Here is a 15,934-nt window from a genome sequence, read left to right as displayed (position 1 = left end):
GAGGCTTCAGGGAGATATCCCTGGAAGATCGGAAACAATATCTTAAAGAGAACTCTATATATTTCAAGTGTTGCTATTCCACGAGCCATCTCGCCAAGAACTGCAAGGTAGATGCATAATGCACTGAATGTGCAAGTGATCGGCACGTTTCAGCACTGCACCCAGGCCCAGCTCCTTGGAAGTCAGAGGCGCCTCCTCCCGCTTCAGAGCACGGCGGGGAGAGAGAGGGAGCTGCTGGTCTGGAGATTACATCCAGGTGCACCGAGGTGTGTGGAGAAGGAGTGAGCGCAAGACCATGCTCCAAGATATGCCTCGTTAATGTGTACCCTGTAGGACGTCACACACTAGAGAACAAGCCAACTCAGGTGAGCACACTCAAGACTTCCATCTTGGAGACTGGTCGTCCAAGCTACCTTACCCCATGCAGTAGTCAGACCCGCGTGGTGTTTGACTCCAGTGCACCATATCAGGGAGTCTCTCTCCACGACGTACTCCTCACAGGGCCCGATCTTAGTAACAGCCTCTTGGGAGTGCTCATGAGATTCAGGAAAGAGCCCGTCGCCATCACTGCCGATATCCAGCACATGTTTCATTGCTTCGTGGTAGAGAAGACCACAGAGACTTCCTCCACTTCCTGTGGGATCGGGACAATGACCCCAATAGAGACATTGTGGACTACAGAATGCGTGTCCATGTCTTTGGGAATAGCCCATCGCCTGCTGTCGCCATATACAGACTAAGGAGGGCTGCCAAGGAAGACGACGACTTTGGCAGTGATGTGAGAGGGTTCATCGAACAAGAGTTCTATGTCGACGACGCACTGCAGTCATTGCCGACCGAAGCAGAGACCATCTGTACCCTCGGACGAGCCCAGGAACTACTTGCACTATCCAACCTCAGGCTGCGTAAGATAGCCTCTAACAGACCAGCAGTGATGGAGGCATTCCCCCCTGAAGATCGTGCTAAGGACGTCAAGGATCTAGACCTCTTCACTGATGACCTCCCCCTACAGCGTAGCCTAGGGGTGTCGTGGAACATAGCAACAGACACGTTCACATTCCAAGTCTTAGACGTCAAGAAACCCTTCACACGTAGAGGAGTGCTCTCTACAGTCAACAGCCTATACGACCCTCTCGGCTTCCTAGCACCTGTCACCATACGAGGCAGGCTGCTCCTCAGGGAACTCTCCACATGCGCTGAAGAGTGGGATTCACCTCTCCCTGAAGAGATGGAAGCAGAGTGGGACAGATGGAGAGACTCACTCCAAGACTTACAGGAGATCCGAATACCTCACTGCTATTCATCTTTCTCTCCCTTAAATGCCCAATTCAAAGAGCTTTGCGTCTTTGCAGATGCATCCGCTAAGGCCATTGCAAGTGTGGCTTATCTGAAGGTCACCACTCAAGAAGGACAAAGCAAAATCGGCTTCGACTTTGATAGAGGCAAGTTGGCGCCCCAGCCTGACCTCACCATACCCAGATTGGAACTGTGCATAGCAGAACGCAACCTATCCCCTCACAGCAGTCTACGGAAGCTGCATCCTATCGTCGACACTGACGGACTGTCTCTAAGGTGGTTCTTCTTTTGTCGCCAGAGGACTCCAGTGACAAGTAGAGTTCGGACTATGTGGAGTCGTTAACGACCCCAGACAGGGAGTGTTCTGGACCCTCTGGTGGTAGCTATCATAAAGCAGTGACATTCTGGACATTTTTACATGCAGATAGCACCCTCAGGTGGTGGTTATTGTGTTAGCAGTGTGTTTGTATGAAACAGAGGTCATTTGACCTTTGTTCCTTTCTTCCTGTGTGAGGTCATTTGACCTTTGTTCCTTTCTTCCTGTGAATGGTCATTTGACCTTCGTACCTTTCTTCCTGTGTGACTCAGTAAGCAGAATCCCAGGAAGTAGAATTCCAGGAAGAACCTGGCAGTAATGGAGGATTCCATAAGGGTTCGCAATCCAATGAAATCTGATGTTCTATGTTAGGCCAAGCGCAATATCTGTGAGTATCTTTGTTTGTTAGCATAATAGCAACGTTGTCAGTGTAGTATTTTGAAAACATTATGTTTATAAAAGGTTAATATTTGATAGTTACAGAAGTGAGTCCAAATGTTAGTTAGTTATACAATTAATCTATTCTACTGTTGTAAATATGTTATATCTTATGTAATATCGAATGTATAGTACTCAGTTTATGTACAAAACATACTTTGTATTTGTTTACAGTTTCACAAATTTGTTCAAGTAAAGCTTCAAAACAGCAAACGGCTTCACGAAGAATTATTTTGAATAAGTGTTTAACTTGCTGGATAACTAGATAGGAGCACGTCTAGCACGGCCAGTACATTATTACAGTGATTCTTTCCTTTATTAACATAGCCACCTCACCTCTCCTTCCTTCCTGCCTGTCCTTCCTGATTGTTAAATACCCTGGTATGTTTAATTCCCAGTCATGGTCACCCTGCAGCCATGTATCTGTAATGGCCACTGTAGTGTATGTACTTTGCAGAAGGAACGATATTCTGCAGCCCCTGTATACTGCAGTACCAGTAGTGCCCACCCCTGTATATAAGCCTGTGTAGTAACTTTTGCATAGTAGTTCCAGGCTGTCTCCACTCAGTAAAGACCTGTTATAACCAACTCCTGCAGTCCGTGTCTCAATTACACATGGACATAATACTGGCGACGAGCAGATCCGAACTTACCTACAGTCTGCACCACCTCATGGGGATCCATCCCTGAAGCAAAGTTATCAGATGTCGAGTCCAGAAGGAAGAAAAAAAAAATCAAACGAACAGAAGAAACGGGCGTCGACCGTGGGCATCCACCTCTGATTCATCGGAGTTGAAGATTTGCAGGAGAACCTGTCGAGAGCGGGGCTTGGTTATTCTGTCAATGGTGTTTCCGCTAATCGGGCTGGTGGCAGGTAGTACACTGATCCTTCCTGGGCTGCGGCGGTCTAGAGCTCGATCGGTGGCTTTTCAACGGGGCCGAGCAGCGTTGTCGGGAAGAGGAGAGAGAGAGAGGGTGGAGCACACAGGGCGTGGCCGGTGCTACGAAGCCGGGCAGCGTACAGACCCGAGAAGAGGGAGGCAAGTGTCCCGCAGCGTTGCTCTGACGACGGGGAAATAATAAAAATGAGATGCGCAGAAAGCCGCGAGGAGCTGCAGTTTGCTACGCGAACCGCAGAGAGTGGCATTAGCAGCAGCGCGGGGGGAAGTGCGCGAAGACCATAGGGCATCGCCATCAAGGCATAAAACGCCAGCAACAGCGCTAGCAGCAGCAGAGAAGACAGAAAGCGCGGGAGGCGCCATCTTAATCCAGCGGGGAAGAAGGCAAAGCGCAGGAGGCGCCACTTTGTTAAATCGGGGAAGAAGGCAAAGCGCGGGAGGCGACATCTTAGATTTCCAAGATGCCGAAGACTGGCAATAACACTGCCTTCGATAATGCAATAGAAGACTGGACCACGTATGTGGAAAGAGTCGAGGTATAATGCGAGGCAAATGAAGTAGCTGATAAGAAAAAGGCATCGGTACTACTAAACTTAACGGGCGCAAGAACGTACGGCCTATTGCAGAACCTGATTACTCCAGCCAAACCGAAGGCAAAGACTTTTAACGAAATTGTTGATATCCTACAGGAACACCTAAATCCTACACCGCTGCTGATAGCAGAAAGATTTAAATTGCACAGGAGAAATCAGCATAAAGATGAGAGCAATGCTAATGACCTTACAGAACTACACAAGCTATCAAAGCACTGCCCGTTCGGAGCAGGACTGGCAGATACCCTACGGGACAAATTTGTCTGTGGACTCCTGAGTGAAGGAACCCAGAAGCGGTTACTCTCAGAGAAAGGGCTGACGCTAGATAAGGCTTTCAGTGTGGCAGTATCGTATGAAGCAGCAGCAAGGGGAGCTGCGGAAATACAGCAAAAGCCACAGGAATACGGCACCCACGAAATGACACGGGGATTAGAAAAATATTATTGCGGCGGCAGAACAACCCATGACCAGAAGGACTGCTGGTCCAAGGACAAAATATGCAGGCAATGCGGAAAGACGGGGCACATTGCACGAGTTTGCAGGTCAGGGAAGAAGACTAACGACAACAAAAAGGCTACTAAGGAACAGTACAGGAAAGTACAAAAGATGATGGACAGTAGTTCCGAAGACCAGATGAGCGATAGTGAATCCGGGAACAAGAGACTAAGCTGTCTCAAACTTCACAATGTAATCGCAAAAGAGGATCACCGAACCATTTGGGTCACCCTCACGATAGCAGGGTCCCAAGTCAAAATGGAATTGGATACAGGATCAGCTCTGAACGTCATGAATCGACGAGACTACGAGCGGCAATTCTCACACATACCCTTGAAAGAGGCATCCATTGTCTTGAAGACGTATACGGGGCAAAAAGTATACCGCAGAGGAAAAATAAGGGTGCCTGTCGAATACAACGGCAAGGAAATACAGAAATTGTATCTGTACATACTGCAAGATGGTGGACCACCGTTATTGGGACGTGAATGGATCAGAAAGATAAGTTTTGACTGGCACTCCATTCAGGCACTGACGGTGGCTGGTAAAAAGGATGACGACGTCACTCCTGGACGATTGTCAACCATCTTAGCTAACGCCAAAGAGGTATTTCAACAAGAACTGGGAACTCTTAAAGGCATAACCGCCTCGATAAAAATAGAAGAGAATGCAATTCCCAAGTTTTTCAAAGCAAGACCGGTACCATATACAATTCGCCCAGCCGTCGAGGCAGAGCTGGAGAATCTGGAGAATGCAGGCGTGTTATCTAAGGTAGACTGGAGGGAGTGGGCAACACCCATCGTTCCTGTCATGAAGAAAACGTTAAACAATAAGTCTGAGGAGCCAAGGAAGGTTCGCATCTGTGGGGACTTCAAGTTGACGGTGAACCCAGTCCTTCACACAGTACAATATCCCCTTCCGAGGATAGAAGATATTTTCACCTCATTATCTAGAGGAAAGCGTTTTACAAAAATTGACCTAGCACAAGCATATTTGCAGATGGAGGTTGAAGAATCCTCTCGGAAGTATCTCACGATAAACACTCACAAAGGTCTTTACCAGTATAATCGACTGGTATTCGGAGTAGCATCAGCTCCGGCGATATGGCAAAGAGTGATGGAACAAGTCCTGCAAGGGATTCCGGGGACTCAGTGTTACTTGGACGACACCCTAGTGACAGGTGAAGATAACAGTGAACACCTTGCCAACCTAGAGCAGATGCTCACTAGACTAAGAGAACATGGGCTACGAGCCAATCGCCCCAAGTGCGAGTTTTTTAAGAAACCAACATCGTATTGTGGCCACGTGATTGATGAAGAGGGGTTACATAAGTCCCCTGACAAAATTGAAGCGGTAGTTAAGGCTCCAGCGCCTGAAAATGTGTCGCAACTGAGGTCATTCCTCGGATTGGTGAATTACTACCATAAGTTTTTGCCGAATTTGTCCACAATTCTGTACCCACTGAATGCCCTAGTAAAAATTGGAGTAGCATGGAAATGGAGCGATGAATGTAAGTGGGCCTTTCAGAAGAGTAAGGACCTAATCACTTCAAGAGAAGTATTGGCTCACTACAACCCAGCACTACCGATAAGACTGGCGTGTGATGCGTCTCCTTACGGCAATGGAGCGGTACTCTCACATAAATTCCTTGATGGTTCAGAGAGGCCGATAGCTTTTGCGTCACGCTCGTTAACTTCAGCCGAGCGTAACTACACCCAGATTGACAGAGAGGCCCTCAGCTTGGTGTCGGGGGTGAAGAAGTTCAATCACTACCTGCACGGTCAGAAATGTACTCTACTAACTGATCATCAACCTCTTGTCTCCATTTTCAACCCTAAGAACGGAGTACCGATAAGGACAGCACAACGGCTACAGAGGTGGTCCCTTTTCCTAGGGGCACACCAATATGACATCGAGTTCAAAGGAACTAAACAGCATGGGAATGCTGATGGATTGTCGCGCCTACCGTTGCCGACAGTGGAAGAAGCACCTGCAGTGGATCCAGTGGAGATATTCCACTCGACCATCGTCGAATGTCTCCCTGTGATGAATGCAAACATAGAAAAGGAAACATGAAATGACCCGACACTCTCCTGGGTCTATGATCTAACGGTGAAGGGATGGCCAGCACATGGCGAACCACTGCTGCCAGCATTCTTGCCGAGAAGAAAACAGCTGTCAGTGTGCAGAGGAACCCAGAGAGTGGTGAACCTGTGGAATTCTCTGCCACAGAGGGCGATGGAGGCCAGTTCATTAAGTATATTCAAGAAAGAGTTGGATATATTTCTTAAGGCTAAAGGGATCAAGGGATATGGGGAGAAGGCAGGGACCGGGTACTGAATTTGGATGATCAGCCATGATCTCATTGAATGGCGGAGCAGGCTTGAAGGGCCGAATGGCCTACTCCTGCTCCTATCTTCTATGTATCTATGTAACCTTGATGTGTGGGTCCAGAGTAGTAATTCCACCCAAATTGAAGGATAGAGTGCTCAATGAGCTTCATGAGGGTCATCTGGGAGGGGTAAAAATGAAGAACTTAGCCAGAGCGTTTGTGTGGTGGCCGGGAATCGATAGAGAAATCGAAGAGATGACCAAGAGCTGTACAGGATGCCAGAAGGTCCAAAACGCCCCACCACCAGCCCCTCTACATCCATGGGAGTGGCCCTCATCTCCATGGCAAAGGGTGCACATTCATTTTGCTGGTCCATTTATGGACTCAATGTTTTTAATTGCGGTGGATGCACATTCAAAGTGGCCAGAGGTAATAAAAATGTCCTCAACCACCACAGAAAAAACTATCACAGTCTTACGAACCATATTCGCCAGAAATGGGCTGCCTGAACAGATTTGCTCCGACAATGGACCACAGTTTGTGTCTGAAGATTTCTGGAGGTTCTTAAAGAACAATGGTGTTAAGCATTACACATCCGCCCCATATCATCCAGCCACCAATGGATTGGCTGAGAGGTTCGTTCAAACATTCAAGAAGGCTATCAAGGCAATGTGTAATTAAGACATACCCCTACAACACAAGATGGATAACTTCTTGTTTGCCTACCGGAATGCGACACATGCGGTTACCAACCAAACTCCAGCCATGATGTTCTTCAATCGAAGACTACGATGCCGCTTGGATTTGGTTAAGCCAAACATCAGAAGAGATGTGGAGAACAGGCAGTTTCAGAATATGAATGAAAGGCCGACCAGGAGTTTTAAGATAGGTCAACCAGTTTTGGCCCGGGACTACCGCACAGAGAAATGGCAGCCAGGAATGATCTGTACACGGCAAGGACCTCTAATGTATACCGTGGACATTGGAGAGAGCATTGTAAGACGCCATGCTGACCAGATTCTAGAGTCACTGGAAACGTCAATTCCACACCATGATCCGGTACACCTGGCGATGAAACCGAAGTACCAATTGCATCTACCTCAGAATCGGTGATATTGGAAGCAGGCGAACCAAACAACGACGTTGATCCTGAATCAACTTTGCCAGAAGAACCTGATACCCCAAAGAGGCGTTATCCAGACAGAATCAGGAAACCTCCTCAAAGACTGAACTTATAATTGCTTAACTTCAACTAATGTATCTAGCAACTGTAATTGTAAATATGTTATTTAATTATTAATCGATGTTATGTACTGTTTAGCTAAAAGGGGAGGAATTGTAGTGTATGTACTTTGCAGAAGGAACAATATTCTGCAGCCCCTGTATACTGCAGTACCAGTAGTGACCACCCCTGTATATAAGCCTGTGTAGTAACTTTTGCATAGTAGTTCCAAGTTGTCACCTCTCAGTAAAGACCTGTTATAACCAACTCCTGCAGTCCGTGTCTCAATTACACACGGACATAATAGCCACAAGATCATACCCATATGTAATTATTTGTGCCGTTAACTCGTCCATTTTGTCACGAATGTTACGTGCATTCAGATAAAGAACTTTCAAATATGTTTTGTGACACTTAGTTCCTGCTTTTTCCCCTTTTACTACTTTACCTTTTACTCCATACCTTCTGTCCCTTCCTGACACGCTCTGGTTTTTAATTCCCCTACTGCTACCTAGGTCTATGACCTTCTCCGTTGTCATTTTTATTATTTGTTCTCTAGAAACCTCCCCCCCCCCCACTAATTAGTCGATCCGATATAGCCAGTTTCAAACTATTGGACACAATTAAAATGAACCCCATTGAGTTAGTGTCGGAAACATTGCCCCGATCTCTCAGTTAAATACAGCCTGGAGGTAGGGAGGTCGCAGTAGGATCAGTTATTCATCGATGTGGATAAGAGAATACAGTGTGTACTTCGGAATGGGAAGCCTCTTATTTATCTGTTGGTAGTTCCTATGTCTTTTTGGAACATTTGGACTGGGAGCCAACATGTTGCATCAATCAGATCCAAGAGGTGTGCGCGACAATAGAACAGATGGTGAACCGGACAGTTGAGAACACGCTGAACCAGCTGGAGAAGGACTGTGAGCTGAGCATGCGCACCACCAGGAGCCAGCTCGAGGAGAGCAGGTGAGGCTTTAGTGTGAGTTGTGTTCAGGACAGGTGCAGTGAGACTGGGCAAACAAGGATAGGAATAAACAACATTGTCAGAAATGGTAACAGAAAAATTATTATAACTGAAGGGGCATCGGGATAGGAGACTGGGCTCGATATTCCTTCCTGTGCTGCTCTAATTCTGGCTTTTTGCACATCTCCGATTTTAATCGCTCCATGATTGGCGGCCCTGCCTTCAACTGCCGAGGCTCTAAGGTTTGGAATCCCCTTTCCAAGCCTCGCCACCTCTTTACTGCTCTTTCCTCCTTCAAGACGCTCGTTAAAAACTTTTCATCTGCCCTATTATCTCCTTATGTGGCTTGGTGTCAAATTCTGTTTGATAACGCTCCTGTGAAGCGCCTTGGGACGTTTTATTACATTAAAAGCGCTATATAAAGATAAGCTGTTATCATATCATGAATATTTAGATAGGAAATTTGGACTTAATTTTTTAGCAGATATTATACTTCAGGAAGATCTTATCCAAGATTTCAAGTTAATGGGACAGTTCAAAATATTATTGTGTTCTGTTCATATACCAAGACACGCGAGGTAGAATTGGGGAATTAGAATCAAGAACAGAAGTCGAATGACCCATTTTATGCAAAGTGAACTGAGATCCTGGAATCATTTACCATTGAAGAGAATTGAAGCGAGCAGCGCAAAGGGCCTGGAGTCAGGAGTGAGCGATATGCGTGTGGATGCACAAAGCATTCTAAAAAGAGTTTGAGCTGAAAGCTATAATAATTATGGAAAATAGAATGTTTCTGTAACGGGAACATAACTTAGATTTGGACTGGCCTTGAAACTTAAATTTTCAGGTTTGAGAGTAGGAGAGAACCTTGGAAATAGTGACCATCACATATTGGGAGAAAGGGGCACATCATACTGTTGGCCAATTTAACTATGGTCCATAATGTAAAACGGATGATATGGGTTGGACTGCTCGTGATAAACCTCACGGAATGTTCCATTCAATTAGAGTCATTCGGGAGAGATGTGAAACCGGCTGCCGATTCACTATCACCCATTTTACACCATGGCACACAACCAGAATTACTCCCACGGCAAGGAAATTCGAATGGGCCTATAATGGGCGGCTAAATGGACATCGCCCATTGAACACTATCTCCCAGAGTTAAAATTACCCACAATGCGAAACTTCAAATGAAGCCATCTGGTGAAGTTTGGGGCTAATAATGTTAAATATAATCACGTGGAATGCAAAAAGTTTAATGGCGTTTTCAAACGGGAGAGTGGAAGGTTTAAAATGGGGTATTAAGCTGACAATAGGTAGCATAACAACAAATAGTAAGGGCTTTTACAAATATACAAAATTAAACAATTAGTTAGACAGGGTAGGACCGATCAGGAATAAAGTATACGGTGGTGGGTTATTATAACGTTGTGTGATGGTGTAAAATCGACGATATAGAATTATGCGCCCAACATACACCATCAAGTCAATCAAAGGGAAAATTGGACATGGCATAAAGTGGCGTCCAACTCAAAAACGTCCATTTTGCATCTGCGCCCAAAGTTGAAATTACTCCCATAGATTCTAAATGAGATAAATTTATGGTAATAATAGTTGATCTCATATATTAAGAAATGATCCAGCTTCGGATCACTGTTGTTGATTTCTGGTTTCCTGCGGTGCAGAGTTTCCATTATTACACTGATTTGGTGGACTTGTGGAATCTGTTTTACAACAGTTACTGAAGAGAATGATTCTGATTTCCATTTCAGTGAACTGGCATCTCAGAACAGGAAAGCCTGGATCAAACATATGTTCTTCAGCTCCTTGACATACCTGGCACCACTCTCACTGCTGACAAGTTTCAGTATTTCCAATACATCAAGAGAAAGCCTCGCCGATATAATGGGAGAGGACTTGGCCCACATTTCGCTGACCTGGGCGGTATGACAATCTTTTACTACCCTGAGTCTTACCAATGAATATCTAGCAGTGTTAGGCATCTATTTGTTTGATTGGACTGCGTAGATGGAGCACTATTCCATCTCTCGATCTGTACCTGCCCCGTGAGTGTTTGAGGAGAAAATACAGAGGGAGCTTAATTCTGTATTAAACACGTATTGTACCAAACCTAGGATTGTTTTATGGAACAGTGTATAAAGAGCTTTCCTCTGTATCTAACCCGTGCTATACCTTCATGGGAGGTTTTGATGGGACATTGCAGCGAAAGCTTCACACTGTATCTAAACTGTGCTCTACCTGCCCTGGGAGTGCTTAATGGGACTGTACAGATGGAGCTTTACTCTCTATCTGACGCATGTTTTATCTAAACCATACCGTATTTCATCTCATGTTATTTGATGTGAGTGTTTGACTCGGCATTTTACAGGACATTGTATTCTGTATCTGACGCATGCTGCACCTTCACTGGGAGTGTTTGTTGGGATAGTGTAGCGAATGCTTTATGCTGTATATAACCTATGCTGTACCTAACACAGGTGTGTTTTATGGGACCGTTTAGATGGAGCTTTGCTCTGTATCTGACGCTTGCTTTATCTAACCCTTACTGTGCATAACCTGACGGTAGTTGATGTGTGCGTTTGATGGGATATTGTAGAGGGCGTTCTGCTCTGCATCTGACCAGTGCCGCACCGGCAATGGAAATATTCAATGGGCCATTGTAGAGGGAGCTTCACTTTGTATCTAACCCGTGCTGTACCTGCCCTACGTGTGTTTGAAGGGACAATGTTGAAGGAGGTTTACTTTGTGTTAAACTCCTACTGTACCTAACCTGGTGGTAGTTGCAGGTATGAGTAGCTGGATTTTTTTCAGATCTTAGTCTTGCTTTGCAGATAAGATGCTAGAATTTACTGTGGGCATAGAATGAGGGGGTGGTCGAGAAGAACTTAATGGCCCAGAAATGGTACTCAGCCGTAGGCCCAATGGAAGTGCTGGATTCCTGCACGCACTGCGCATGCGTGGGATACCGGCACGTCCGTTCCCCTGAACGAAGGGGTTCAGAGGTCGATTGCATGCACGGGAGAGGCTGCGCCTGCGCATTGAACTTATGCTTTTTTTAGTTTTTCCCGGGAGGGTAAGTCTCCAGAAGTTACAAGGTAAGTGGTGAATTAATTAAAATTAAACAATTTTTCCACAGGTTTATTAATTTAAATACTTTAAAGCAAGGTAAGTTTATTTTTAGCCCCGTTAGAAAATAAAATTATTTCTTTCAAAAATTTAAATTATTGTTTTAGTTATTTAATGTAATTTATAGTTTATTTTAAAAATGTGACTTTTAAAAATTTATTTGAAATTTAGTGCTATTTTGGGGCCGTAGTATTTAAAAGTTTTGACAGCTCTTCCTGTCATTCTTATGAATGGAGCATTCCCTGCTCCAATTGGCTCTCAATGGCCCACATGATCCCAGGGGACGCATCGAACTAACTGCGCCCCTGGGATACACAAGCACTGCACGCTGGCAGCTGGACCAGGCCCCGGATTGGATTTCCACGCAGGCCCACAGCACAACGGCCAGCGCGCAAGGTAAGTGCAGGTCGGGGGCTTGCACCCGTGGGAAGCTCCCAAACCGAATTCCTGGGTCTATATATTTCAGTGAAATAATGAGGTTGTTCCAATTCTCCGGTCAATTTCATTCTTGCAAAATAAAATTGGAAATCAGATATGCTTTGCTGGCCATTTCAAATGTTCACTTTCAGCTAAGTTGATCTCAGATGCCTTTGACTTTCCCCTAGATTTCTCAAGAGCTGAAAGTTATTGTCTTGTAACAGGGGCCAGCGCTTTATTTCATCAAGATAAGTTCAATCTAACCTGAAATGTACCATCATAAACTCTTACCATAAACGTGAATTATGAAGATTGCAATGTGATACTTTTACTCCACCTTTATTACAGGCCTGCTCAATGTGCCACTTTGTTACTCTTCTCTTCTGGCTAATGGTGTGTATCTAAAACCTGGAACTGGTTAATCGGAGAAAGTTACCTTCTGGCGCTGATTATGCTGATCGGATTCATGTCCGTTTCGATGTTCCTTTCAAAGTGCTATTCCAGGTAAATGTTACTCTGACAGCGGAAGATGCAGTAGAACAAAAACAAAGGGAAAGCAATGTAAAGGGATAAGGCTAGAGAGACTGAAAGAGTCAGATATAGGGAGAGAAGGAGTAACAGATGAAGGAAGCTAGGTAATGTCAGAAAGAGCCAAAGACATCTACAAACACACAGGCAGATGTAAGGGAACAAACAGAGACAAGTGGAGCCAGAAACAGAGAGAGGGGGCTTAAAGAGAAATACAGGCGAAACTCGGGGACAGAGATATAATGAAGCACAGAGAGAGAGAGAGGTGAAAGACAGAGACAGAAACAGAGAATGAGCAGACCAAGAGAGCGTCAGGGAGAAAGAAAGAGGGACAGAAAGAGAGAGTAAAGCAAAGATAGAGGGCAGAGAGAGACAGCGATATACAGCAAGAGAGAGAGAGACTGTAATGGCTTCAGTGGCACTTCCCTCTGCTCACCGCCTGAGGGCAGTTTTTGAGGCCTCGGTGTACCGCTGTTGCTGTGCCTTTTGAGTCCCTCTCCTCACCTGTTTCTCGAGTAATTGGTCTCATCAGTGTAATTAGGCTAGTTAATAAAGTTGTTCGGTTTTTTTTGTCTCTGTGCCTCTGGCCTCACCTGTGTGTTGTTAATGTATTTGTCTCCTGTCTCATTTGATTAATTATGTCACGTGACCACTCTGGACTGTATTTACGCTTCCTGTTTCCTGTCCTCTTTGCTCAGTCCTGGGTTCGCCTGCCTGCAAGTAACAGCTCTTGCTGTGTCTCTCTGTGTTTTCGAGTCTCAACTGAATCTCCTTTCGAGTGTTACCATGTCTCTGTGTTTTTGAGTCTCAACTGAATCTCCTTTTGAGTGTAACCCTGTTTCTATGTTCTCGAGTCTCAAGGAAGCATCTTTCAAGTTCTATCTGGTCTCGAGTCCTTGGATAGGTTTCCTGCACTTGGGTCCACTACCGAAAACCCTAGCATAACGGCCCCGTGAATCCACGGCCCCGTGACAGAGACAGACAGAGAGAGAGAGATAGTTTGAAGGAGACTATCATCAGTAGAGGGCTAAGCATTTAATCAGGGAGTAAAATTTCTGCAGGTGCAGTTTGCCAGATGTAAAATAATGCTAGATTGTGACTGAGGAGACGAGTAAACTGTTCACCCACACATTGTATCCTGGGCTATGCTGAATTTCTGCCTCCATTTTTCAGCACAAAAACGACCCTATTGAGGAAGGAGAAAAAGAAACTAGAAGCAAACCGTGACTATGTCCAATGTGTTGTGGCTGAGAAAAAGGTGAATTTTCCCTGCCTTCCTGTCCTCTCTCTGATCATAACAATCTACTGATAAACTGTTCTATATCGACATTTGCATTACATTTGCCTTTTACAGGCCCTGTATTTACCTTCTGTATTTGGATATCTGTCTCTCGCAATTATATTCACCAGACGTTCCAGTTTTGATGCATTTCATTCTTGAATTTCCTTTATTAACACGGGAATAATCATTTATTTGTTGCAAGCAGAGCTCTATGAGATATACCTCCATCAGCGTGTCTCTGAACAGGAAGTGAGCTAAAACTGACCAGCAGTAGGACTTTCTAAAGTGCGACAATAACATGATGCGATTTCTAACTCTGGGCTCCATGAGTGCAGGGCTGTGTAGTGTTTATGTTACTGTGCTAGTAATCTAGAGGCCTGGACTAATGATCCCGAGATGTGAGTTCAAATCCCACCACAATACCTGAGGAATTTAACTTCAGTTAATTAAATAAAAGTCTGGAATAAAAGAGTTAGTATCAGTAATGATTACCATGAAACTATTACATTGTCGTAAAACCCCATCTGGTTCAATAATGTCCTTTTAGGAAAGGACATCTGCTGACTTTACCTGGTCTGGCTGATATGTGACTCCAGATCCACTGCAATGTTCTTGACTCTGATCGGGCCTCTGAAATGGAATAGCAAGTCAATCAGTTGAACCAAACTGCTACGAATAAGAACAAAAGCGGATGGAACTCCTGGTTTGGACCTCGCCACTGGCATACCAAGCCCTGTAGAACCAGCCAAATCCTCGTCACACACATTGGGTACTTGTGACAAAATTGGGAGAGCTATCCCACAGACTAGTCAAGCAACAGCGTGACATAGTCATACTCACAGAATCATATCTTTCAGCCAATGTCCCAGACTCCTCCATCACCATCCCTGGATATGTCATGTCCCACTAGAGGTGGGGGCACAGTCGGGAGGGACTGGACCTGGGAGTCCTCAAGATTAACTGGGAACCCCGTGAAGTTTCAGGTCAAGCATGGGCAAGGAACCCGCCTGCTGATTACCACCTACTGCCCTTACTCAGCTGATGAATCAGTACTCCACCATGTTGAGCACCACTTGGAAGACGCACTGAGAGTAGAAAAGGCACAGAATGTACTCTGGGTGGGGGTCTTCAATGTCGATCACCAAGATTGGCTCGGTAACACCAATACTGGTCAAGTCCCGAAGGACATAGCTGCCAGTCTGGGCCGGCAGCAGGTGGTGAGAGAACCAAGGCGAGGGAAAAACCTACTTGACCTCGTCCTGACCAATCTACCTGTCGCAGATGCAGCTGTCCTTGATAGCTGTGGTAGCAGTGACCGTGTTAAAGTTTTTATGGAGATGAAGTCCCGTCTTTCCACTGAATGCATCCTCCACCATGTTGTGTGGCAATATCACCGTGATAAATGTAAAGTTCAGAACAGATCTAGCAATTCAAAACTGGGCATACATGAGGCGCTGTGGGCCATGAGCAGCAGCAGAATTGTATTCCACCACAATGTGTAACCTCATGGCCTGACATATCCCTCAATTTCGCAATACCTTCGAGCCAGGGTAGCAAACTTGGTTCAATAAGGAGTGCAGAAGCTATGCGAGGGGAAACATCAGGCGTACCTAAAAATGGGTTGCCAAACTGGGGAAGCTGCAACAGAGGTACATGCATGCTAAACAGCGGAAGCAGCATGCTACAATCAATGCTAAGCAATCCCACAATCAAAAATCAGATCAAAGCTCTGCAGTCCTGCCACATCCAATCGTGAATGGTGGTGGACCATTAAACAACTTACGGGAGGAGGAGGCTCCATTATTATCCCCATCCTCAATAATGGCAGAGCCCAGCACGCGAGGGCAAAGACAAGGCTGACACATTTGCAACCATCTGCAGCTAGAAGAGTCCAGTAGATGATCCATGTCGGCATTCTCTTGCAGTTCCCCACCGTCACAGAAGTCAGTCTTCAGCCAATTCGATTCATTCCACATGATATCAAGAAACGGCTGAGCGC

At 45.5% G+C, this 15,934-nt stretch overlaps 1 protein-coding gene across 1 annotated transcript; it reads left to right on the top strand.

The window, feature by feature from the left end:
• On the top strand, positions 1-3,116 carry LOC147110852 (uncharacterized). The gene is made up of 2 exons (XM_086001217.1): positions 1-2,000; positions 2,225-3,116. The coding sequence occupies exon 1, from the start codon at positions 683-685 to the stop codon at positions 1,637-1,639; it is 957 nt and encodes a 318-aa protein (XP_085857343.1). The 5' UTR covers positions 1-682; the 3' UTR covers positions 1,640-2,000; positions 2,225-3,116.
• The last annotated feature ends 12,818 nt before the right edge of the window (positions 3,117-15,934 follow it).

The sequence above is a fragment of the Somniosus microcephalus genome, chromosome 11 (genome assembly GCF_052327205.1).
Source record: "Somniosus microcephalus isolate GS21.2 chromosome 11, FLI_Smic_1.0, whole genome shotgun sequence".
NCBI lineage: Eukaryota > Metazoa > Chordata > Chondrichthyes > Squaliformes > Somniosidae > Somniosus > Somniosus microcephalus.
Note: the sequence above shows the minus strand (reverse complement) of the source record. Positions and strands in the feature narration are given on the sequence as shown.

Coding starts and splice junctions, on each gene's coding strand:
- LOC147110852 (XM_086001217.1), top strand. CDS start 683: ATGCGTGTCCATGTCTTTGGGAATAGCCCATCGCCTGCTGTCGCCATA.